The sequence below is a fragment of the Cervus canadensis genome, chromosome 25, assembly GCF_019320065.1.
Source record: "Cervus canadensis isolate Bull #8, Minnesota chromosome 25, ASM1932006v1, whole genome shotgun sequence".
Classification (NCBI taxonomy): domain Eukaryota; kingdom Metazoa; phylum Chordata; class Mammalia; order Artiodactyla; family Cervidae; genus Cervus; species Cervus canadensis.
Window position 1 is genome coordinate 27,736,110 of NC_057410.1, and position 27,074 is coordinate 27,763,183.

A 27,074-nucleotide genomic window follows, 5' to 3' on the forward strand; every position below is an offset into this window, starting at 1 on the left:
ATTTATCCTAGAAGGAATTAATATATTCGTGATGTTACATGCAGCCCGGGCCAAATGAGCAATTATTATACCCCTTTGGGCTAGAAGATGGTGATTCTCACTGTCAAAACATTTTGGATACGTCTGCAGCTATGGATTAACTTGTCTTCGCCTGAACCATCAGAGTGCTTCCAGTTACGTACTCATGCTTTATGGACTGGTATAGGAACCGTTGATGGTCCACGGTTGGTCTCACACAGCATGAATGCTTGAGCTATCCCACGTATGTAGTTTTTATTTAGGCTTAAATGAAGAAATACAATATTCTTAATGAAAAAAAGACATCCAGACATCACCTCATTAGAATCTCATCAAAAATATTTCACATCTTCATTCATTATTCAGTTGTGGTTGAGTGGTGATGATTTCTTGATAGTTTGAGAATTTTTGCTTTTGCTTTTTGCTGAAACACAGGATAAAGGGACTTTTCCCATGTCTTCAGCTCTGAGCTGGAAAATCATTGCTTTTCACTTGTAAGGGAAGTGGGTGCTCCTGACTGTCCAAAACACACATGACTCAGAAGCCATGTTGTCAGTGTAGAGGTATTATCTCATTTCATGCTCACAGCACCTGCCCTCTGAGTTAGATCCTACTACTGTGTGCGTTTTACAAGGAGGAGACCAAGGCTTAGAGAAATAAAGTCACTTGTCCAAGGTTGCGCAGTAAGCAGTATAGTTAGGATTTGAATCCAGACAATCTAACTGCACGGCGTTAACCCCTAACCATTATGCTATGCTAACTATGAAGCCTGAGTTCTTCATGATCCTGAAAAATTAGCATCTCTAAGCCCATATCCTTATCTGTAAAAAAAAAGTGAGATAAAAGGACCTTTGTTAGACAGCTATTTGAAGATTAAATGTAATAACACTTATAAAATGTGAAGCATATTACTTGGCCCATTCTTGGTATTCAGAAATCCAATTTCTATTCCTTTCCATGTGCATTTTTGGTCTTTTTAAACCGGAAAAGTAGACAGTGGGATTTCTGCTGAATTGCTTGACTTGGAGAGAGTCAGATTTCTTCTAAGATTCTAAAGATCCTTTGAGAAGGAGAAATTTTTGTACAGTTGTTTTGAAGCAGAATACATACCACAAAAATTTTAGCAAGGCTTGAACTGGCGGTAAATGACTAGGTTCTAAGGCCCCTTCTAAAATGCTCTAAATTTTAGTCCCAGGAAAGGTGACTGGCTGATAAATTTCCAGTTATATATTTCCATGTGAAATCAGTTTAGAATCAATAGCAAATTGAGATTCCTTGGGTAGATCTGTGGAAATGTGGTCAAAGCCTGACATCGGCAGATATGGTAGAATATCTCTTTGAGAAGGGCAGCTACAATTTAGGAGGTTGGAAGTCAGTGGCTAAATGCATATTAAACTTTGCATTTGAGTTCAGAGAAATGGAACAAATTTGTACTGGGTTTAAAGTAATTAAGGTTCTCAGTTGCTTCCGCTATTACTCCTTAGGGGCTGAATTTTTAAAAGGCAGAGGCTCCTGACTTTTAAAAGTTGTTAGTTTTCTTCCTCTCTCCCCAACACAATGAATCAAAAATACACACCTTCATCTGCCCCCCGCCCCAAAATGACCTAAAAAAAAATCAGGCAGGGGAGAAAATGAGTACGTTATCTTTCCTTTGGTCCCTGGGTCTCAGCATGCTTGGAGGAAGATGCCTTTGCCACACCTCCCAGGTGATGAGAATTGGGCAGTTGAGCCAATAGCAGAGACATATCTCACTGAATCCTAAGCAGGTTCTAGATGGAAGGTGAGGATGAAGCTGCTGTACCTGGGAAAATGTCTGCTCCAGGTTTTCTTCCCTTCAATTGGCCGTGGTCTGACATAAGAAACGACGACCATTACTGTTAGGAAAGTAAAATGGTGCAAATACTTAAAGACGGTTTGGCAGCTCCTCCGAAAGGTAAACATAGAGTTACCATGTGACCCAGAAATTCTACTCCTAGGTATATACCCAGGAGAATGTCAAACATGTGTTCACACAAAAATGTATACTTAAGTATTATTAAAATCTTTATTCATAATAGCCAAAAGTAGAAACAATTCAAGTACCTAATAGCTGATGAATGGAGAAACAAAATATGATACAATGGAATCCCTATAATGGAATCTCATTCAGCCAACATGAATTGATACATTCTACAGTATGAATAAACCTTGAAAAATTATGCTAGGTGAGAGGAGCTAGGCACATACCATATTATTCCATTTATGTGAAATGTCTGGAAAAGGCAGATCCATACAGACAGAAAGCAGATTGTTGGTTCCTAGAGGCTGGGTCAGAGAAGACAATGGCAACCCACTCCAGTACTCTTGCCTGGAAAATCCCATGGATGGAGGAGCCTGGTAGGCTGCAGTCCATGAGTCAGACACGACTGACCGACTTTGCTTTCACTTTTCACTTTCATGCATTGGAGAAGGAAATGGCAACCCACTCCAGTGTTCCTGCCTGGAGAATGCCAGGGACAGGGGAGCTTGGTGGGCTGCTATCTATGGGGTCGCACAGAGTCAGACATGACTGAAATGACTTAGCAGCAGCAGCAGAGGCTGGGTAGAGGCAGGGTTGGGATTGACTGCTGACAGGTGGTGTTCTTTGGTATGATGAAAATGTCCTGGTATTAAATAGTAGTAACAGCCTTGTGAATCCACCCGTGTGTGCTAAGTCTCCTCAGTCGTGTTCAACTCTTTGCAACCCTATGAACTGTGGCCCACCAGGCTCCCCTATCCATGAGATTCTCCAGGCAATAATACTGGAGTGAGTTGCCATGCCCTCCTCCAGGGAATCTTCCCAATCCAGGGATCAAACCCATATCTCTTATGTCTCCTGCATTGGCAGCACCCTAGCACCACCTGGGAAGCCCATCTGCATTGTAAATATACTAAAAGCTACTGAGTCATATACTTTATAATGGTTCAAATGGTGAGTTTTATGTTATATACATTTTATCTCAATTTTTTCTAATTGGAAAAAACAAACAAACAAAAAAACCCAGAAACACTGGCCGAGTATCTGGACTTTCAGTCCCAGCTTTCACAACCTCACCTAGGGAGGAGGGACTGCTGGAGCTACCCACCCATCTTGGTATATCCTATGTAGCCTGATGTCAGTGGATTAAATTTTCTTAGTAGTAGAGATGCATTTTTCTCTGGATGCCATCTTAGCTCCCAACTGGTGCTTAGCACTCTTAAGTAGTGCTCCTCATAGGCTTTTTCAGATTATGTCATTTTAGGCAGTTAACAGTGATGAATATGCTTGCTCTGTTTCTCCATTGATCAGTCTGATCTGCTGAGTACTAAGAAATGCATACACAAATGGACAATGAACAGACTATATATAAAAATAGAATTTTCACCTGCAACCTGCCCAAGGTCTGTTTACCTACAATAATTAATCTATTTGTCTACAATAAACAGGGGCCTCCCAGGTGGCACAGTGGTAAAGAATCTGCCTGCTGATGCAGGAGACACTGGTAGGATCCCTGGGTCGGGAAGATCCCCTGGAGGAGGAAATGGCAACCCACTCGAGTATTCTTGCCTGGAGAGTTAGTTCCATGGAGAAAGGAGTTGGAGGGCCACAGTCCACGAAGTGTCAAAGAGGCATACACGACACACTCTACAATAAATAACCAAGAAACCAGCCTGCTATAAATCAAACTTTCAGAAAGCCAGATTGCTGTCTCTAGTGACAGTCCAGGGAGCTAAACAGTAACTTCTGCAACAATCAGCCCAAAGCAGCCAGGGCTTGATTACTAGATTAATAACTGACAGCTTCCCTAATTTTTGTCCCTGTTTCTAATTTAGGACTGCCCAGAGAAAGCCAAATAAGCACCCCTAGCCAATCATGTAGGCTGCCCTGCTGCTACTTAGCTTGCCTGCAGCTTCCCACCAGCAGCCTTGAATCAGGCTCACCTGAAGCCTTTTGGTTTTTTCCTACTCCTATTCAAGACTTTGCTACTCCTCTGCCTGCCTTTGAATTTCTGCCAAAACGTGCATGATATGACTTGACTCCCTCACTACATCAAACTCAGAATAGATAGCCTTTGATTTTCTTACTTAGTTGATTTTTATTTCCGCAATACAGATAACATCTTATACAAATTTATGCACTCTGCATTCCATCTTCCTTCTCAAAGGAATTCCACTGCATAATCAGTATTTCGGTAGTGCACTGGGTAATTGGCAGCCAAGAATTACCAAAGATGTAGGTAAAAGGGAGGTGGAGGAGGCACTCTCTAATCAGTTGAGAATTGTTCCAGAAACTCCTCTTTATCATAAGACCATCCCAAAAAGTACCCTCATGCCTCTTTCTAGTCAAGCTCTCTTCCCCCAAACCACCATTTCTGATTTGTATCATCATAGGTTAGTTTTCTTGCATTTTTGCAGGCTCATATACAAATACAATATGTAGCTTTTATTTGGCTTGTTTCACTCAACAGAATGTTTGGATGTACGTTTATGTTGTTTTGTGTATCAGTGGTTCATTCTTTGTTATTGATGAGTGGTATTTTATTGTATAAATACACCCCAATTTGTTTATCCATTTTCCTGTTGTTGGACATTCAGATTATTTCAAGTTTGTGGTCATATGGCTTGCTGAGAGCATTTTTATACAGCTCTTTTTGTAGATAAGTGTTTTTGTTTATATTGAATAAATACCTCAGAATGAAATTCCTGGATCATATGGTAAATATACATTTAACTTTATTTATATAAAAACCTACCAAACAAGTGTTCCAAAATAGTCATACCATTTTTTGGACTCCCACCAACAATGTGTTAAGAGTTCCAGTTGCTCCATATTCCTAGCCCATAATTAGTGTTGATTTTGGAATTTTAGTGGATATGAAATGTTATTATGATTTTTAAATTTATTTATTTATATTTATTTTTGGCTGTGCTGGGTCTTCGTTGCTGCCCGCAGGCTTTCTCTAGCTGTGACGAGTGCTGGCTTCTCTCGTCGCAGTGACGGGCTCTAGGCGTGTGGGCTTGAGTAGTGTCACATGGGCTCAGTAGTTGCAGCTCGTAGGCTTAGCTGTCCTGCAGCATGTGGGATCTTCCCGGACCAGGGATCGAACCCTGCGTTAGCAGGCAGATTCTTAATCACTGGACCACCAGGGAAGTCCCTTTTTAAAAATGTATTTATTTATTTATTATGATTTTAATTTACATTTCTTTGATGAAAATGATGAAGTTATCTCTTTTTTTTTTGAGGTTATCTCTTTATATGCTTATTGGCTTCACATTTATCTTTTCTTGTTAATTGTTTATTCACATCTTTTGCCCGTTTTCAACTACACTGTTTATCTTTTATGGATTTTTTTAGTTTTTTTTGTTTTTTTTTTTTAAGTTTTGCCTTGTTTTTTACTAAAGTCCAGAAATTTCCATATGACGAGTACATCTTCAAGTCTTTTATTAGGTAGGTAAATTTTTAATTTTAATGAAGTGCAGTGTATCAGTTAGTTTTCTTCCACGATGTGTTTTTTGCATCCTATCCAAGAACTCTTTGCTGATCCCCAGGATCATGAAGATGTGTTTCTTCTATAAGCTTTATGGTTCTGAGTTTTACATTTAGGTCTTTGATTCAACTCAAATGAATTAATTTCAAATTACTATTGATACTATTGTAAAAGGTATAATTAAAGTTTTTATTTTCAATTATTTGTTTCCAGAATATAGAAATACAGTTGATTTTTGCATATTGACCTTATAGCTCATGACCTTGATAAATTAATGTATTGGTTCTGTTAGCCTTGGAGGGTTTTTTGTTTTAGGGTTTGGTTTTTGGGTTTGTTTGTTTGTTTGTTAAATTCCATAGTTTTTCCTACATGCACCATATTTTCTGTGAATAGCAGCAACTGCAGTCTTTATGCTCTTAATTTATTTTTCTTGCTTTATTGCTCTAGCTAAGACTTTAGATACAAAATTGAATACAATTGATAAAAGCATACATCCTTCCTTTTTTCCAGTATTAGAGGAAAAGGATTTAATGTTTCACTGAGAAGTGTAATGTTGGCTATAGATTCATAAATGTTCTTTGTCAGATTGGAACTGCTGCATTGTTATTCATGGCTTGCTAAGAAATTTTATTTTTATGCAGAAGTGTTGAATTTTGTTAAGTGTTCTTTTTTCTGCATCAGTAAGATGATCATATGGTTTTTTCCTTTATTCTGTTAATGTGATGAATAACACTGACTTTTTTCCTAGGATTAAATTAACTTTGCTTTCCTGGAATAAGCCCTGATGGTCATTATATAGTATCCTTTGTATATATTGTTGGATTCTATATATTCATATTTGTTAAGAATTTCACATTTCTGTTTATGGGAGATTTTCATCTCTAATTTTCTTTTCTTGTAATATTCTTGTCAGATTTAATATTCAGGGTTATGTTAGCTTTATAAAACAAGTTGACAAGCATTCTCTTAACCTTTGTTTTCTGAAAGAATTTGTGTAAAATTGGTATTATTTCTTCCATCTGTAACATTTGATGGAATTCAATTGTGGAGGCCTGTCTGGGTCTAGAGCTCTCTTAGTGATAAGATTTTTTATTATTATTTTGTAAATTAATATGGGCTATTTAGATTTTCTATTTTTTCTATGTCAGTTTTTATAAGTTGTGTTTGGATATGTTTGTCCATTTCATTTAAGATAAAACAGCATAAAACTGTTCATAATGTATCCTTTTTATTTTAATAATTCCTATAGGATTTGTAGTAATATCTGCTTTTTTCATTCCTAAAAATTATAATTTGCATTTTCTCTATTTTTTTCTTGATCAGTCTTGCCAGGGGAATTATCAGGTTTTTTTTTGTTTTTTGGGGGGGGAATTGTCAGTTTTATTAATCTTTTTAAAGAACCAATATTTGACCTTTTTTAAAATTGTATGTTGTTTGTCCATTTACCAATTCATTGATTTCCATTCTTACTGTTATTTCCTTTCATCTACTAACCTAGATGAAAGGTAAATAAGATGAAACCCTACTTAACCTAGGGTTTAATTTGATCTTCTTTTACTAGTTTCTTAAAGTATAAGCTTAGAGCATTGATTTTATATCTTTTTTATCTTTTAATATAACCATTTAAAGCTGAAAATTTTTCTCTTAACAGTTTCATTAGCTTTATCCCATAAATCTTGATGTATTATGTTTTCATTATCATCAGTTAAAATATTTTTTTAGTTTCCCTGTGATCATCTTTTTGATTCATGGATCTTTAGAAGACTGTTGTTTAATTTGCAAATATGTGGGAATTTTCTGGATATCTTATTGTTACCAAGATTTTTGGTGCAGCCATTTATTTGGATCTATGCTAAATACTCCTGCCATTGTAAAAAAATAATTATGAATTTCTCTTTTGACCCTCTAAAGTTTCCTAAATATGGGTTTTGAGATATTCATTTCTTGGCATCTTTTATCTGTTTCTTTTTTGAAACTTAAGTGATGTACAGTATGTATTATAGTTCTATAACACATTATGGATTATGGGACAAATTTTAATATTTCAAAGTTGTCTCCACATAGTCCTGCTGTAGTTTACTTTTATTTTACATAGGAAGATATAAATAATACTTGTCCCATCTTAATATTAAGTTTGGAAATTAATTTTTCTTTAATTTTTGTGGATATTTTTAACCCAAGCTAAAAATTGTTTTCTTTTGGATAGGTATCAACAAATGATAACCTAATAATTTGACCAGGTCTTTTTAGATAGCATTTTCTCTAAGTTTGTTTTTTAGAGTTGGTGTTATTAGAGTCTGAAGAATTTATGTATTCTTATATCCAGTGTGCCCAGAAAACAGTAAACTGGATTAATACCAAAGCCATATTAAATGCAATTTCATCATCTTTGATGAATCAGCCAGTCCACTAGGTATTACAGCACCTTGGAGGTCAGCATTATGAAATCTGTCTACTGTAGATTTGTACAAGGGCAGGTCAGTAAAAATCTAGAGTCAATAGATGTTAGAAATAAGAATGTCCATTGTATTGGGACTTTCTATGTTCATTTTTAGATGATTATCACTCTTAAAATGTAGTAGTTCAATCTCATTTATTAAGTGTCATGAATATCAGGCTGGGAATTGTAGCAAAAAGTGATTTCTCAAAGAAATATACATTATCATGAACTGAGGTAATAGTTAACAAGTCATTCTTACAAATGCAGATGTTTGTATAGTATTGCATATAGGAATTCCCAAGGAAACCAGTTCTTTTTCTTTTGCATTTCTTCTGTAGCTCTGCCAAACAAACAAAATAGAACAAATAAAACCCTAAGGTGAACCAAATCTCTGAATCTGAAACTGTCTGACAAAATACTACAATGGGATAAAGATAAAGTATAGTCTGCCAGGAACTCTCTTCAGTATGTTTCTTCTAAATATATTGTTTTCTTTTCAGAACACTCTGGCACTGATTAGACAAATACTTCTCTAGCTTCATACAAACATATGTCTTCCCTGTCCTGTGAGGGACGGTGACTGTCTCTGCCTTCTTACCTTCACATGGAATTCTTACCTTCACATGGAAGGAGCCTACAAGTTTATATGGATGACATGTTACAGTGGACAACATGGTTACTAGAAAGTTGGGTTTTAAGCCACCCTATTAAGCCTAATCTGATGTAGAATATTGACGTTGGCACAAAGGACAGAAGCGAGAGACATGAAGAAACCCTTTGCTGTAATCTACCGTACCAGCATTGCCCAGGGTGGAGTGTGGGGAAAATACTTTAACAATCTGATGGTATTTTCTGCCCTTTTTATTTCGTTGGGAATTTGAACATTGCAGGTTAACTCATAAAATAAAAATGTAAAAAGGCAAGGGACACCTATATGAGGCAATGTCTTTCATTAAGATAACAAAACCTCCCATACTTGTTTATGGTAGCTTGGAGGATATTTGGGGTAGACCTTCAACTTGCTAATGTTCAGTGAGGCCCAGGTTTGACATTTGAAAGTGGCAGTCTGGTAGAGTGATGGTGTTCCTATACAAGGAGGAGACAGTATCTGTAATATTTAGTGTGCTCAGGGACTTGGCCCTTCTTGAAATTTCGAGTACAGATGAATTTGACTTATTTTATCATATGGTCCAATTCTATCCAAATGCTGTTGGTAAGAGACGAGGACAGGAAAACCTCAGGGTCTACTTCTGATGGCATTGCCCCAGGGAATCTGGTCTTCCTACTCCATGCTTAGATTGAGCAGGTGAAGTACGTGGGTCCCAGCCAGGCTCTTGGATTCATTGTAGATTTTGTATACATCTAAACAACTTGGTCTTGTCATCTCTGGAACTAAGGATGACCCATGGCCAATTTGTTTCATTCTACCTCTTGAAGTAATTAGGACTGTAAGATTAGAATAAAAAGATCTAATGAAGAGCATATGTTCTTGTTCCTCTGGACTATGTCCAGTAAGGCATAGCCTTAACATTTATAAGACTTCACCCACCCAACTTCCTGTTTGTTTGTTTTTTTTTTTTTCAGGCTACAACTGAGGTGGAAATTAAGAAGAAAGGTCCTGGATCTCTCTTAGTTTCTATGGACCAACTGGCTTCCTATGGACGAAAGGACAGGATCAACAGTATATTGAGCGTTGTTACAAATACGCTGGTAGAAGGTATGTGCCCTGTGATGTTAGTTCAAGCTGCTGGGATATAAATATGTACTGTGCATAATATGAATATAGTCCCTTGGTCTGAGTTTTGCTTGCAAAAACTGTCTCTGAGCTTTAGGAATAGAGTCTGTTGGTTATAGAACCCAGCATCCCAAATCTGCATGCGGAGAATCCAGTAAGGACTTCAAAGCTGTGCACAGATAGGTAAGAAGTACTGAGGAACAACATAGAGTGAGCCGGAGAATCTTGGCTCTGTAATCATCACAGGTGAGGCACAGGTGAGATGATGTGAGACAGAGAGGAGCGCAGACGGAAGAATTGTCATGACATAAAATGACGGAACCCCCTCATGCCCCCGACCACCAGACGTACCTTCCCCTTTTCCTTTTTAGCTACTGACAAAACTTTTGGTTTTCCCTTAAGGACAAGTACACTGTGCATTTTGATTATACCTAATTCTGCCTATCTTTAAACACCCCCACATATCCATAAATACACCGGGCATGTGAACAGGTAAGCCGAAATCCCTCTTACATTGGCACCCGGTGCCCCGGGGAAGAGCAGCTGCTGTTGAACCATAGCGTGTCTGCAGCAGCGTGTCTGTCAGAGCCTGGACTCCATGTCAGGGGCTCCTGCACATCACAGCCTGACTTGCTGAGAGGCAACTGAGCATTTCCCATTACCCCGAAGCCCCCCAGCCCAGGTCCACTTTCAATCCCATCTGTATGCCAGATGGTGGTCTGTATGCCAGGCCCTTCTGGATTTCTTTGGTGGTAGAGTCAGTGACTGGATTTTTTTTCTCACAGGATTCTGGTTGACTCCAAATGCTGCTTCTTCATTTGATTCATGTTAATTTAGCTGATTTGTCACATGATAGACCCACACTGTTCCTGACTGCAGTTCTTCAGAGTTCACACTCCCAGGCTACGCCATAATACTTAGAGTCCCTGAGATAAGGAGACCCAAATTATTCTGGTGTTCCTGGAACATTTTTTTTTTTTTTTGAGTCTTTTAAGTGAAATACCACTTCTGGTCTGTGAGTGTTTGGGGGAGGGTATGTGGGCAGGTGTGGGTGTGGGTGTGTTGGGCAGGGGCAGGCATCTGTGGTGCAAGGAGAATCCCTGGAAACAAACCTCAAGCTCCCCTGGACTGCTCACATCTGCACACGTAGGCAAGGAGTTAGACTGAACCTGGACTGGTCTTGAGAGTATGTCAAGTAAAAGGAATGCTGAACTGTTTTCAGCTCCTGATTTCTTTAATTCTCATTGAGGTCATTGTCTAATATAACATCTTTAAACTTTACACTTTGAGATAACAGGTAAATAATTGCAAATCATAAGAATCCCAAGATAAGATATATTATTAACAGCTTGGCTAATTTTATTCTTCATTTGAAGAGCAAGACAAGGTTTCTCTATCTATGGCAGTTGAGAAGGAAAAGCTAACAGCCTCCACCAGGCATATTTTATTCCTGGTAAAAGCATCAGAGCAGGAGAACTATCCATGCATTACATCAGTGATTCATTGATTACCTCAGAGGCCTAGCACAAGGTGGTGGCAAAAGCTGATGCTCGAAAGATGTATCCTGAACTGAATTTTGTTGTGCTTGAAACTGGGGAGGAGTACTGGGGCTGCAGGAGTCCTTTTGGGGGCCTTAGTGCCTGTGCTGCCTTCCCCTCCGATCCCCTCTCCTAGTATTTGATTTTCTTTGCTAAAGCTGATGAGACAGAGCTGCTGTAAGCAAAGAACAGTGGTTGGCTGGAGCTGAACACTGTGAGAAAGAGTTAATGGACATTAAGAAAGATCCATTCCTATTTAACCACCTCTCCCTCTGTATTTCATGATTGCTGCAACAAGGAAAGCCAGCGTTGAAGGAATAATTGTTTCTTCTTTTCAGGCCTTCAATTAGGAAACTGACATCATTTTAGTCCAAAGAAGCAGACCTCTTATCTAATGGTTTAGAAACCACAGTGGAGAATTCCAGAATACTGTAAATAACGGGATAATCCTGCCTGCTCTGTCTCCCCCCATCCTGTTGCAAACACCAGGATCCAGTAAACTCAGTGGAATTCGCTGTCAGCAGAACCATAACTTTGGGGGTATTTCAGAGGATAAGGCATGGGATATCGGCAGAGAGTGATGCAGTCTTACTTCTCAAAGCAGTAGAGCTTCGGGAGAGAGTTGAAGTAAGAATGAGGAAGTGATGGTGCTTAGCATTATTGATTCTCAGGTTAAGCAGCTTCAAAAGTGTCAGTGCAATTGCTTACCTGGTATCTGCCTTTCCAACCATGGCTGTCAGCTCTGTGAGAGTGGCGACTCTTGTTCACCAGATGTATTCCTCGTGCCTGGCCCATTGTTGAAGTGAGCTGGGAGAGGCCCTTGCCTCCAGAAACCTCCTGGTCTGCTGAGGCTGCCATCTTAGAGGAATCCTGAGGCCTCTCTCTGCAAGCAGTCCCCAGTGCCCTCAAGGTTGAGAAGACTATAATCACCTCTCTGAAAATGTTCAGGAACAAACTAAGAGCAGCTCCACAGACTTTTGGACATCTCCTCCCCATAGGTTAACACATTTCCCCAGACCACATTCTTCTACCGTTCCAGGCATGTGGGGCCAATAATAGTTTGCAGAGTTGCGAGTCACTTCATAAACCCCCTTATTCACCTAGTCGGTCTTTTCTAGCTCCACAGCTTTACTTAGTCTCTGTGAAACAGAAAAGATTATCCTGAGGATCTTCCCATCTCTATAAACGGGGGGAGGAGATGCCTAGTATCCCTTTCTGGTGCCCCATAGGGTAGGGAAACCACCCTCCACCCTTTGCTGTCTGGGGAGGACTTGGAGCCTAGTTCATTGTAAAACATTACAATTGTATCAACTGTTAGAAACTCTCACGGCTTCAACCTCCAGGTGCCCATGATCAGCAGACATTTGGAGAAAGGGGGAGATTAAAAAAAGGAACGGAACCAAATTTCCAAATATGTGCTATAAGAATTTATGGAAATAAGAGAACCTTTTCAATTTTCTTTTTTGGGAGAAAACTAAATTTACCTTGGGAAGGGAGGGAGTTCTGTGAGGAAGAAGCCAAAGCAAATTTTCTTCACAGACTTCCTTTCCCACGCAGACTCCCACGTGGCGCTTACTGTGGCCCTTAAATCTGAAAAACCAAGGCAACCTATTTTCTTAGCAACCAGGGAGCCAATCAAAAGCCCAACCAAAGCACCCCATCTAAAATAAAGCCATCACCATGGGCACCATCCAGCTGGTTGAAAATGGGGGAAGTAGATTGATACAAAGCAGCCATCTTGTTCTTGGTGAAATGTTGGGAAATTCTTTTCTATTCCCCAAATGATTTGATTTCATTAATGGATTTGAGTAGGTCTAGGGCAGTAGGAGACACAGTTGTATCCAACCCCACAAAACCAAGACCTGGCCTTTAGGGGTTGTCATGCTGCCAAGTTTTCAGAGTTATACCTCGTAAAGAACATCCGTCCAGATCAAGGTTCTTGAACTTTAGTGATGCTATCTATTATATTTTATGTTTAATTTGAAGGGATCTCACACCTAGATTGTTGTAGCGGAATGGCTTACTGTGTTGATCATCCTTTCCCATCTTCGCTTTGTAAAACTACCTTTGAGCTCATTGCATCCAGGGATTCTCAGTCTGGTTTTATCAGAGTCCTAGGATCCTGAGGCAGTACCTCAGGGAAGGAAGACTTGGATTACACTGGACTCCAGGCTCCTCTTCCTGCCTCAGCTAGAGCAGCTCCTGGGTTGTCTGTTTTATGTATTGGAAGTCAAATAAGAACTTATTTGAAAAAACGGGTTCTGCTTTTAAAAGAGTAACAGACTAAAGAGACAGGAGAAAACAAAAGAGAGTAAGAAAAAGGAAAAAAGGAAAGAGCTCAAGGGAAGAGGAAGGAGATAGAGAAGGGAAGGGTGAGAGTGGGAATGGATAAAAGGGAAGAGAAGGAGAGAGAGGGGAGAGATGACAAAGAGGAGGGAAGGAACAGAGAGGAACGGACATGGTTTCTGCCCCTGACGGCACTGTGAACTCCCGCATCCGCAAGAGTAGAAGAGAGAGCCACATGGTGGCTTGATTGACGATGCAGATTCTGCTGTAAAGAAAATGTATAACAGTAGCAAAGACTTGATATACACTTGATATACACTAGGGTGTTCTGAGGCACTTTATATGTATTTTAGCTCATTTAATTCCCACAGAAAATGGAAATAATTTACTCAGCAATTGTCTGAGCTGATTGTGCCCACATATGTCTGGCTTCAGAGTGTTCTGCTTCTCTGATAATAGTTTAATGATACAATGTGTATCCACCATTTATGTAGTTACCTTATGCCAGGCCCTGTGCTGTCTGTTGTCAACTGCTTAGTGCGTAAGCGATGGAGGAACATTAAGGACTCCTTTAGTCCTTTAGCCTAGAAGTCAGTGCCCCTTCAGATGAGGCAACAGAGGCGCAGAGAAGTCAGCACTACCTCGCCTGAGATCATACAGTTGTGCATGTTAAAGCCAGTTGAACCAGGGCTGCCATGCTCCCCAAACAGGTGTGTTGAGTTTTGTTTATAACTAGCTCATTGTCAACAGGGACGTGACCTGGCGCTGGTCAGCCTCCTTTTTGCCTTCAAGAGAAGGAAAACTGAGGGAAAGTCTCAGGATACTCAGCACTCCCCAGCCACCTTCCTTCTCGTGTCAGTAACAGCGAGACAGACCAGCCAAGCCTAACCCTTTCGTTTCCTTCCCAAGACTGAGGGGCTCCCTTTGTTCTTGACTCACTACAGAGCTGGAAGAGTCTCAGAGGAAGTGCCCCCCATGCTGGTATAAATTTGCCAACACTTTTCTCATCTGGGAGTGTCACCCCTACTGGATAAAGCTGAAGGAGATTGTGAACCTGATTGTCATGGACCCTTTTGTGGACCTGGCCATCACCATCTGCATCGTCCTGAACACCCTGTTTATGGCAATGGAGCACCACCCCATGACACCACAGTTTGAACACGTCTTGGCTGTGGGAAATCTGGTAAGATGGAGCATGGCCTTCGGATTGCACCATCTGAACAGGTTTTGCCTGTGGGTAATATTTTTTTTCTGATACTGAGAGCTGGAGTTTAGTCAAAAAGAAAGTAATAGTTAATTGGAAGACAAATGCTCCCACATATGCCACAGCCCCAGCCGCTTCTGCTAGCTGTTGTGATCCCTTGGCTGTTTTCTCTTTCTGCAGAACTTTGAAGACGTCATTTAGGAGCTCTTGGCAGGCATCCAACCCCGGTGACAGAATGGGAGGCATGGTGCAGTGGGTTGGTTTCAGCAACCTCAGCCAAGGACTTGTGGATGTCTTTCTCTTTCTGCTTCTCACTTTAATTCTGTATGACTCCAGCAAATCACTACCCCTTTCACCTTCAGTAACAACCACTGAAAAATAGGGGAGGTCTTTTAGTATGTTACATGTAATGATAAATTTTCCCACACTGTCATATCTTCATTATTGATATGGGGACTATCTACAGGAAATTTTAAATTCTACGCTGGTCTCCCCACCCAGTCCAACTTCTGAGCTGTCATCCAGTTTCTAACCATTAGTTGATCTGTGCCAAATTTATTTTAATGTTGGCTCAAGTCATAAATTTAATTTATATTATTTAGATGATAAGTACACAGTTTAAAAAAGAAATAGATTATACAGTGTATCCAGAAGTCAAGTAGTTGTGATTTGGGGACTGTCTTCTTTAGTGCAAAATTCAGGAGTTGATTAAATTTTGACAGTAAAAAATTAGTTGGAAAGAATCCTCTAGGTCATCTGGCCTCATTATTCCTTAGAAATTGCACCATGGGCATACCATTCTAGTTGTTACCATGTAATTTTGCATGATCACTGCTTGGTAATTGTTCCTCTCTCTCCGCCTCTCTCTCTCTTTCTCTCATACACACACAGAGTTTCTGCCTTAAGTCTTAATGCTATATCAGTGTGTTATAATAGTGATATCATTTTGACTTCTAATTCCGAAAACATACATGGCAAAAGGGATCCCTTATCTGGTTAGTTGTCATAGCTGATTGTATTCTCTAGTATATATCCAAGATGCTGCTATAATCTTTCCAATCTCCATGTCTGAGTCAGTGATGCACTTTCAGCCCACCACTGTGTTGGGCAGTTCAATGAAATACCTATAGTCTTGAAGCAGGACACCCCCATAGACTATCCAGGAAATCTGTTAACCTGCTCTGAAAGGTGCCTGAGGGTCAGCTCGCTGTGTGGTTGACTGACCTCTGGGGCTTGGCCGTCAAGCAGCATTTTTGAGCCAGTCAACAGCATCATGTAGATATACTCTTTATGTTATTGCCCAATGGTTATGTAATGAGAAATACTACTTGATCAACTTTTTTGTTGATAGTGATGGTATATTTTCTATAGTTTTTTTTTTTCTAAAGTCTTTACTTGCTTTTGGCAGAATCAGTCCTTGATTTTTACTGCCACATACTACCAACAGAATTGCCTGAGACTGGCCAGCAAATAACATCATTTTTTCCTTCTCGAAAACCTAGAAATTTAGGGTCACACCGAAATTAGAGTTGTGAGCATTCAGACAACTTTGCTCAGAATCATCAGTGAAAGAAAGGGAGAAAGGAGAAGGTCAGCAGCTGATGTTCAGGGAGCCAAGCCAACCAGAGCAAGCTCTAAAATGGGAAAGCACTCCAGGGGCAGAGTCTTCAAGGGAGAAGTAATGTACGAGGAGCAGTGGGGCCAGAAAGCAGTGAATGGTCCAGGATATTCTGGACGCAGCGGGAGGGAGAGATAGCAGGAAGGGTACCCAGACTGGGGCATTGGGTAACCTAGGGGGAAATGGGGATGACTTGAGCAAGGAACAGGGTGGAGTTTAAAATCAGGAGCTCTGTTTTGGACACATGCAGTCAGTTCAGTCACTCAGTTGTGTCCCAACTCTTTGCAACCCCATGAACTACAGCACGCCAGCCCTCCCTCTCCATCACCAACTCCCAGAGTCTACCCAAACTCATGTCCATTGGGTCGCTGATGCCATCCAGCCATCTCATCCTCTGTCGTCCCCTTCTTCTCCTGCCCCCAATCCCTCCCAGCATCAGGGTCTTTTCAAATGAGTCAGCTCTTCGCATCAGGTGGCCAAAGTTTTGGAGTTTCAGCTTCAGCATCAGTTCTTCCAATGAACACCCAGGACTGATCTCCTTTAGGATGGACTGGTTGGATCTCCTTGCAGTCCAAGGGACTCTCAAGAGTCTTCTCCAACACCACAGTTCAAAATCATCAATTCTTCGGCGCTCAGCTTTCTTTATAGTCCAACTCTCACATCTATACATGACTACTGGAAAAACCATAGCCTTTTACTAGACGGACCTTTGTTGACAAAGTAATGTCTCTGCTTTTTAATATGCTGTCTAGGTTGGTCATAATTTTACTTCCAAGGAGTAAGCGTCTTTTAATTTCATGGCTACAATCACCACCTGCAGTGATTTTGGAGCCCAGAAAAATAAAGTCAGCCACTGTTTCTACTGTTTCCCCATCTATTTGCCATGAAGTGATGGGACTGGATGCCATGATCTTCATTTTCTGAATGTTGAGCTTTAAGCCAACTTTTTCACTCTCCTCTTTCACTTTCATCAAGAGGCTCTTTAGTTTTTCTTCACTTTCTTCCATAAGAGTTGTGTCATCTGCATATCTGAGGTTATTGACATTTCTCCCAGCAATCTTGATTCCAGCTTGTGCTTTTTCCAGCCCAGCGTTTCTCATGATGTACTCTGCATAGAAGTTAATAAGCAGGGTGACAATACGTACCCTTGAGTCGTACGTACTCCTTTTCCTATTTGGAACCAGTCTGTTGTTCCATGTCCATTTCTAACTGTTGCTTCCTGACCTGCATACAGGTTTCTCATGAGGCAGGTCAGGTGGTTTGGTATTCCCATCTCTTTCAGAATTTTCCACAGTTTATTGCGATCCACACAGTCAAAGGCTTTGGCATAGTCAATAAAGCAGAAGTAGATGTTTTTCTGGAACTCTCTTGCTTTTTCGATGATCCAGTGGATGTTGGCAATTTGATCTCTGGTTCCTCTGCCTTTTCTAAAACCAACTTGAACATCTGGAAGTTCACAGTTCACATATTGCTAAAGCCTGGCTTGGAGAATTTTGAGCATTACTTTACTAGTTTGGACATATTAGCTGTGAATAAGCCGTTGATTTCTGCCCAGAAATGTTTTGCATCTATAAAATGAGAGTAATACCATGTCATCAGTATTTGAGAGGATAAAACGAGAACCCGTACAGAAGTTTTGGAAATAGTGAAAAGTACTCTTCATACATAGGAACTGTGTAAGTGTAGTTCAGTAGGAGAATTTTCAAAGACTTCGAAATGTGGATACAACCTTTGACTGAACCTGAGAGTAAGAGAACAACAACCAAAAAAAGATGGATGAACTAGCTCGTGAAATAGACTAGGACCTTCTCCTGTGGTTGGAGAGAGAGGCTTTTTCCACAGCTGGGACAGTGAATTGGGTTGTGTTTATACATAGATGTACACTGTTGTGTTTGTCCTTGGATGTTTTTGAGGGAAGATAAGAGCAGCAGTCTATAAATTAGCAATCCCTCTCTCTTCTAGCCTCTCCCTAAGAAAAACTGTTCGTAGTAGGAGGAAGCATAAAGATAGTTCCATCCAGCCCCCGTGTTTATAGAGAGAATTGAAGCCAGGGAGGCTACGTGACTTTTGTATTGTTTAGTAGGTAAATGTAATCGTCCTTTTCCTGCCTTTTTGTTGTTGTTTTGGTAACCATTTGAACACAATAGTGAGTTTATACGGTAGCTTTTTAAACAACCTCAGTCTTCCAGAAAAGTTTCAAGTGCAGTGTAAAAAACTATCTTTTGAGAGTAAGTTGCTGATGTAGGCTATCACCCCAGAATACTGTAATGTGTGGTTTTTAAAAATTATTTATTTATTTTTATTTATCTATCGTGTATTTGGCTGAGCCAGGTCTTAGTTGCAGCACCCAAGATTGTCTGTCTGTGTTGCTGTGTGCGGGATCTTTTTTTTTTTTTTTTTTATTCAGTTGAGGCATGTAGAGTCTAGTTCCCTGACCAGGGGTCAAACCTGGGCCCCCTGCACTGGGAGCAGACAGTCTAGGCCACTGGACTACTGGGGAAGTCCTTGTAGTGTACATTTTTATAAACAAGTACATTCTCCTACAGAACCATGATATAACTGCCAAAATCAGGAAATCTCCATGTACATTACCATCAAATTCTCAGGCCCATTCAGATTTTGCTGGTAAGCCCAATAATGTCTTTATACCAAAAAAATGACATTCCAGAGTTACTCTTTTGAGTTTAGTTATCATGTCTCTTTAACCTTCTTCACCCTGAGAGAACTCCTCAGTATTTCTTTGACTTCTGTGACCTTGATACCTGTGAGGATGACTGTCCAGTTATTTTGTAGAATTCCCTCAATCTGGCTTTGTCTGATGCCTCCTCCTGATCAGACTCAGGTCATGCATTTGGCTAGACTGTCACCCAGGTGAAGCTGTTGTTTTCTCATTGCATCTACCAGGTGGCACGTGATTTCCATGTGTCCCATTTCTGCCCTTGGTCCCTTGGTCACTTGATTGAGGAGGTTCTGCCAGGCTTCTCCCATGTACAGTTACTCTTTTTCTGTTTATAATTAATAAGTGTTCATGAGAAAGACACTTTGAAACTATCTAAACTTCCTGCTTTTCATTAAACTTTTGATTCATTCCTCTATTATATCTGTATGGACTCCCAGTTTTCAGTTTTATTCAGTGGGTTTTAATCCATTATTATCCTGTATGTAGATGTTTAATCCCTTCCTGATTTGGCAGTGGGAGTCCCTTCAAGGTAGCTTTCATGTTCTTTAAACAAGTCCTCATTGCCTTGTTTTCTCAGAAATATTCCAGGCTAACTTTATAGTTTTTTTCCTGTCTCAGGCCTGGAATCTGCCATTTCTCAAGCAACTCTGATTGTTTTTAGTGGAAACTGACGTTTAGAAATCAACATCTGTTGGAGCAATACGCATAGCTGGGCACTTTCTGTACAGGGCTCACCACTTATTCTAACCTAGCATTACAGGACTCATTCTATCTTTCTTCTTTCTATGTTTATAACTCCTTCTCCCACAAAAAGAAACCTGGTTGCCACTATCCTTAGTATATTATTTCATTAAAAAAAAAAGAAAAAGCCACTGTTACCTCTTGCAATATGGGGGTCCCCTCCCCCTGGTCAGACCCTGAGTCCCCGTGCCAGGCCCTCTAGCATCAGCACCCAAGTGTCCTCTGCTTGGACCCCTCCTCACACTTCTCAGGCCCCATCCTCCCTGGCCAGGTGGCCCCCACGCAGCCTTATTTCCCCTGCCCCACTTGAGCTCAGACACCTGAGTGGGTCTTCCCCTGCAAGGACTCCTCCTCACCCCAGCCCAGGCTTCCGCACCCAGAAGCTGTCTACATCCTGCTTGGGCTCAGACACCCCACGCCGGGGCACCATTCCTTGCCCTGCTCAGGCCCTGACTCTCCGCTCCGTGCTGCCCGTCTGCAGGGACACTTCCCACCCCCACACACACTCACTCTCAGGCTGTCCTTCCACCCAGAAGTTCTCCTCGCCCAGCTCTGTAGCTGGCTCCAGACAAACACACACGATCACTCACACACACACACACACACACACACACACACACACATGATCACACAGAAATACACGCTGTCCCTCCTCCCCAGAAGTTCTTCTCACTCAGCACTCACACTCACACACACACACACACACTCACCCACCTCTGTAGCTGGCTCCAGACAAACACACACACATGATCATGCAGAAATACACGCTGTCCTTCCTCTCCAGAAGTTCTTCTCACTCAGCACTCACACTCACACACACACACACACACACACCCACCTCTGTAGCTGGCTCCAGACAAACACATACATGATCACTCACACACACACATGATCACGCAGAAATACACGCTGTCCCTCCTCCCCAGAAATTCTTCTCACTCGGCACACAGACTCACACACACACACACTCACCCACCTCTGTAGCTTGCTCTAGATCCTAGGCCACTTCCCCCTCAGCTTGCTTGGCCCTGACACCCTTCACTGGGCCACCTCTCTGAATGGCTGGATGCCATCAACCCACTCGGGCCCTGACACCCCTCACCAGGCTGGCCTCCCCCTGGGGATGCCGCGTCCACCTGCCTAAGCTCTCACTCTTTCTGCCAGGTCTCCCACCCTCTCCATGGGGGACGCCCTCCCATCCGCCTTAGATTTCAACACCCTGTGCTGGGCAGGCATGCAACACAAATACTCTCCTTATCCTGCTCAGACATGGGACTGTCCCCCCGGAGTGGACACTCTCCTTGGCTTGCATCGGCTCTGACAGCCCACTCTAAGCCGCCCTCCTGCACAGATGCCCTGCTTGGGCCCCAGCACCTAACACCAAGCCCCGCTCCATGTGGATAGGGCTTTAGGACCGGATCTTTTGAGGGGAAGGAGTATGGAAGGAAGGGCAAAAGGTTCACCTGACACGTAAGTGTAATTTCTGAGATTATGAGCCAAAAAGGAAAAACAAGAAGTTGTTTTTTCCTCCTTCACCAAATACACAGGAATGTTATGGTTTCTTAACTGCAGCTTAAACTAAGTTTTCAGCCGAATGGAATCCTTTTCATGTTGTCATTTTTCTTCCCTGTAGTCCCTTATGTATACCTCTTTTTAAAGGAAGAGAGGACTCCAGGCCCCTTGAAAGGGTCTTAGTGACCTCAGAGATCCCCAGCTATACAGATAGCAGCTGCACTAGAACATAAATTCTGAGGTGAATATTGGATGACAGTCACAAGAGTGACATTTATATACAGTTGTTGATGGCATCAAAAGAATAACCTTGAATCTGCTCTTCTCCGTTTTTCAAAAAAGTAATTCCTTCATACAGCCAACAGCTACAAATTTATATTTACCCAAACTCCAAACAAGGGCAGCCCACTGTGTGGGCTGAAGGCATGAAGCAACATGCCTCTGTCACAGGCATTTCTTTTTTTTTCTTAATGTTTATTTATTTGTTGGACTGTGCCAGGTCTTAGTTGCAGCACGCAGGGTATCTTTTTTTCTTTTTTCTTTGTTTTTTTTTCAGTTGTGGCATGCAGAATCTAGTTCACTGACTGACTAAAGGATTGTACCAGGGCTCCCTGCATCGGGAGTGTGAAGTCTTACCCACAGAACCACCAGGGAAGTCCCCATCACAGGTGTTTCTACCAGGCATCTGGAGGCCCAGCCTCCCATTAAAAGGCAGCACCACAGAACTGCATCTTCTCTCAGGAACCAGAATTCACAGGATAGCTGTTCTGAGGTTCATCACCCTGTTCTGTTACTGAGCACTTTCTGTGTGTTCAGCAAGAACCAACGGGACAGCAGATTCAGTTTCTACTTAGTGTGCGTTAAGTGTGTTAATGTTTCTAAGTAGAGAAATCTTTGATGGGCTGACGCTAAGGGCAAAATGTGTGTCAAGAGTTGATTTGATTAGCTGCCCCTACTTGACTGACCTCATAAAGAGTAACATTCCGTCTGTACACACTTAGCTTGCACTATGAACTTTTGATTTAAGTTGACCAGATCTCTTCAGGGAGTATTTTCTTTCAATTTTAGAATACTGCATCTTCAGTTTAAAAAAGTGCATGCGAGTGTGCTCAGTCATTCAACTGTGTTCAACTCTTTGCAACCCTATGGACTGTAGCCCACCAGGCTCCTCTGTCCATGGGATTCTCCAGGCAAGAATACTGGAATGGGTTGCCATTTCCTTCTCCAGGGGATTTTCCTGACCTAGGGATCGAACCTGCGTGTCTTGCATTGGTAGGCAGAGTCTTTACCACTGAGCCACCTGGGAAGTGAAAGTCAATCAGTCGTGTCCGACTCTTTGCCACCCCATGAACTATACAGTCCGTGGCATTCTCTAGGCCAAAATACTGGAGTGAGTAGCCTTTCCCTTCTGCAGGGGATCTTCCCAACCCAGGGATCAAACCCAAGTCTCCCGCATTGCAAGCGGATTCTTTACCAGCTGAGCCACAAGGGAAGCCCAAGAATACTGGAGTGGGTAGCCTATCCTTTCTCTAGCAGATCTTCCCAACGCAGGATGGGGGAAGCTTAGAAATGTATATGGAAACCAAAAATTTCCAAACCACTTATCCCTTTTGTTTTATTTTCATCAAGTCATTCTGTTTTGTTTTTGCTACACATTAATTCAGTGTATTTCCAAACAAGTATAATCTAATTATTTTTCACTATTTTTAATTCTGACCTCAGACCATATCTCTGAAGTTTTTCTCAAGCCCCTTCATATGTAAACTTGGTAACCAAGTGGTTACAGTTATTAACTTGTTATGAATTTTAAATCTGATGCATATAAACTACTCTCCTCTAAAAACAGGATATTCAGTGATAGTTACATATTACATGGTCAGCCTAGAATGAGAGTATTGATCTTGTCAAAACTGGTGTTCATGGGATTTTGCTTTCTGCCTACATGTTATGCTACTAAGGTCCTCAGGATACAGAAGGCATTGGGGAAACACACGATGCTCTGAAAGGCAGAAAGGTGGGAGTGAGTCAGGTAACAGAGAGAAGAAATCATTCTCATACCCAGTAAGCTCCAAATCTAGAACAATGATTACATCCTTGATTATCATATTGAAAAAATCAGAAGGAAGCACCAGAATCTCCCAACAATGAGAAAATTCTTTGAGGATGTATTTACCCAGTAGAATGTTATACAAGCAATAAAAGTGGGAACTAGGAAGACTGTGTTGCAACATGAATGGAGTCATGATAAGTGAGAAATACGTGTTAAGTGAAATGAGTCATGATAAATCAAGATAAGTGAAAAGCCAAGATATTATGTAGTCTGTGGTTTTAAACTCTGACAAAATATTTTTATGCATCTGAAAAAAAAGGAGTACATTAAAATAATAATTGTATGCAAGGCAGTGAGACTATTTCTCTAATATTTTGCACACTTTAAGCAATGTTCTGTTGCTTTTACCATTTAAAATAAGAAGTTCTGCAGTATATGTCTGCATTCAAGAAGACACATAATGTTAAATCAGGAATAATGCTGTATTTTTGTAATTAGAACACAGTGAGTGATTTTTTTTTTTTTTGGTCAATATCCCAAATCTGGCATACACATTCAAATGACTGCTGACCCTTTAGGAGTCACCTGTGTGATATTCCTGATTGCTTAGAATAATTTTTTAACTGCTCTCTTGAACAATATGAATTGGGTAGTTCTGGCAACAAAGATGGGAACATTTCCTCTTCATTCAAGAGGAAAATAAGACTTTCCTGCATCGGGTGGAGTTGTCAGGGGACATCCAGGTATTGATGTCTTCAGAGGCAGAATTAAGTGAAGGCTGATGCTTATGGCTTCTTGGACATGCCGTATTCAAAGATAATGATAGAGGCATCTTCTTTCTATTATTTCTTTTTCTTACCCCTGCCTTCCCCCTCTTTAGGTTTTCACTGGAATTTTCACAGCGGAAATGTTCCTGAAGCTCATAGCCATGGATCCCTACTATTATTTCCAAGAAGGTTGGAACATTTTTGATGGATTTATTGTCTCCCTCAGTTTAATGGAACTGAGTCTAGCAGACGTGGAGGGGCTTTCGGTGCTGCGATCTTTCCGATTGGTATTCCATATTTCTCCAATTTCTTTTTTACATTTTCCTGTCTTGTAGCTACTAGGAAGAATTTTGTATAAGTTAATCTGATGATTTTACAAAATTCTTAGCTGTATTCTGCTCACAGTTGCAGTTGACTGTCTATTGGTTTATCAACTAAAATATTGAAAAACTTTTCTGCTAATTACCTAATATAGAAAGTAGGCTTTTTTAATCAGTCAACAAACATAAATCAATTTTTTTGAAGTTCCTCAGAAAATAATGGTTAATCTAAAAGATGAAGAAGAATTCACAAGAGCTATTCTGAGGTCTGATTTGAATTCGCTGGTGAGCCCATTTCTTTCTCTGAACATCTCTCTGAAATGGCAAAAATTTCTCCCTTTTCCAGAGATGGCTCATATCTTCTATCATGGTGACCCCTTCCAGAAAATGAGAATAAAATAATGTTTTTTAAAGTTATATTGAAATTAGTTGTTGAACACAGATCTTTAGCTAAGAAGGATTTTTTTAATGTATTTGAAAAAATTAGTGTTCAAATTACTAACATGCCTCTGAAAGTATTAACAGTTAACAATATCCTCAGAATAGCTTCCCATGAAGCATAGGCATGAGTGATGTCCTGATTGAGTCCCTTGAGAAGCTGAGTTACCTTGAGGGTATCCCACTCAGACAGAGCATCAGAAATGGCTTAGATTTGTTTCTCTTATTGGGAAAATACTTAAGCACTCACAACGGAAAGGATTTAAGGATATTCAGCTTATCTAAGACAGAGAATTGGATTAGAGTGAAACTGTTTATAAAACAGAAATCTCATTCAGTCCAAGTCACAAATAACATCTGTCTCATTTCTGGAACCTCTGCTTACTGGTCTTTGTTTAGGATCCAGCCAACAGTAGGCTTTTTGAGAGTAGTTCTTGCTATTTAGAAGATAAGATGAAGAATTAAGTAGTAGAAGCATTATCACTAATACTTTGATTAAATTAATAGCCAGTCAGAATGGTGAAAAACTGTGAGAGACCCAGGTTATGTACAGAGCATCACCTGCTAAATCTTGAACTCTCAGATAAAACTCAAATTTTCAGTAGGGAAAAAAAATTGTCCAAATCAACGTGGTTGCCTTCTACCAGAATTCCTGTTACATTCTGTTATACATGTGTAGTTATTAAGACATATGATGGTGATCTCTGTTCATGGGCTTTATTCATTATAATTCTCAGCTGGTTAGTCAAGACCTTATAATCATTCATCACAGAATACAAAAATTTTCTGATTAACAGATACCAAAAGTTCTATCCTCTGAATTAATATCAGTATAGTCCCTTTTCATAAGGTTTTTGGTATATTGGAACTGCCCCTTGGAAGCTGTGCTTTTCCTTCCAGTTAGTCCAAGCATGTCACAAAGTTTCGTATCAGCCATTACCTGTTTATTGGCAGAGATATGTAGAATTTTTAAGAGAAATATGTAGAATTTTTAAATCCTTGCTTTTTTAAAAAGACAGATGATTTATTCTCACTGTCCTTACCAAGCTCATCTTTTGGTTAACTACAAATCACATTTTCTTTAATATGACTGCTGAGAAGTCAAGGGAAAATCAATATATGTTCATGTATGGATTTTTAAAAGGTGGATTGACCTAGAGACTAATTCAGGGACTAGAGTTAGTATTCTTGGTTCTTAGTTCTAAATCTTTCATTTATTTTGCAGTTAATTAGTTTTCCTTCATCTGTGCCTCAGTTTCTCTCAGTTTTAAGATACTGTTAGAAAACGCTGAGAATTTTCCAAGGGTGCTCAGAAAATGTAATGATCTTACTAATTTAGTATGTTTTTATTGTAGCCATGTGATAAGAATAAATTAATTGAATTTCATTTGGGTTTCTTTTCTGTAGCTCCGAGTCTTCAAATTGGCCAAATCCTGGCCCACCCTGAACATGCTGATCAAGATTATTGGAAATTCAGTGGGTGCCCTGGGCAACCTGACCCTTGTGCTAGCCATTATTGTCTTCATCTTTGCCGTGGTGGGGATGCAGCTCTTTGGAAAGAGCTACAAAGAATGTGTCTGCAAGATCAACCAGGACTGTGAACTCCCTCGCTGGCACATGCATGACTTTTTCCATTCTTTCCTCATTGTCTTTCGAGTGTTGTGCGGGGAATGGATCGAGACCATGTGGGACTGCATGGAGGTGGCTGGCCAGGCCATGTGCCTCATTGTCTTCATGATGGTCATGGTTATTGGCAACTTGGTGGTTAGTACTAACTTGTACATCTTTTTGTTCTTTGCTCTGAGCATTTTATTCTTGACCCAGAAGCCCAGTCTACTTAGTCCTTCCATGTCTGTGTTGGTCTTTATTCTTTCTTGGCCCAAGAACCCTAAGGTACAAAGGAAAAGAGACTGCTGTTTTCAGAGGCCTACTGGGTCATGAGCCTCACAACCTGTCAACCTTTTCACAATTGTGGAAACAAAATTCAGCAAAGTTAAGGCACTTCTCCAAAGTCCCACAACTAATAAGTGTCAGGGCTTATATTAGATCCTTGACTTCAAAGTCTATGGTCTTTCTACTATTAAAAAAAAACTCAGAACTTCTCAGCCTGCTCTTTTGGGCTGGATAATTATTTGTTGTGGAACTGTCCTGTGTATTGTATTGTAAGGTGTTTGCAGTATCCCTGGCATCTACTCCTTACTGGCCAGTAGTGACCCCCAGCCCAAGTTGTAAAAACCAAAG

At 40.6% G+C, this 27,074-nt stretch overlaps 1 protein-coding gene across 3 annotated transcripts in view; it reads left to right on the forward strand.

The window, feature by feature from the left end:
• Positions 1-27,074, forward strand: part of SCN8A (sodium voltage-gated channel alpha subunit 8) — a 195,889-nt gene that overhangs the window by 135,524 nt on the left and 33,291 nt on the right. For all 3 annotated transcript variants that reach the window (XM_043447084.1, XM_043447085.1, XM_043447083.1), the window contains exons 13-16: positions 9,529-9,661; positions 14,448-14,686; positions 24,189-24,362; positions 26,241-26,597. In XM_043447084.1, the coding sequence (XP_043303019.1) occupies positions 9,529-9,661; positions 14,448-14,686; positions 24,189-24,362; positions 26,241-26,597 (903 nt within the window). The remainder of the gene's footprint in view (positions 1-9,528; positions 9,662-14,447; positions 14,687-24,188; positions 24,363-26,240; positions 26,598-27,074) is intronic.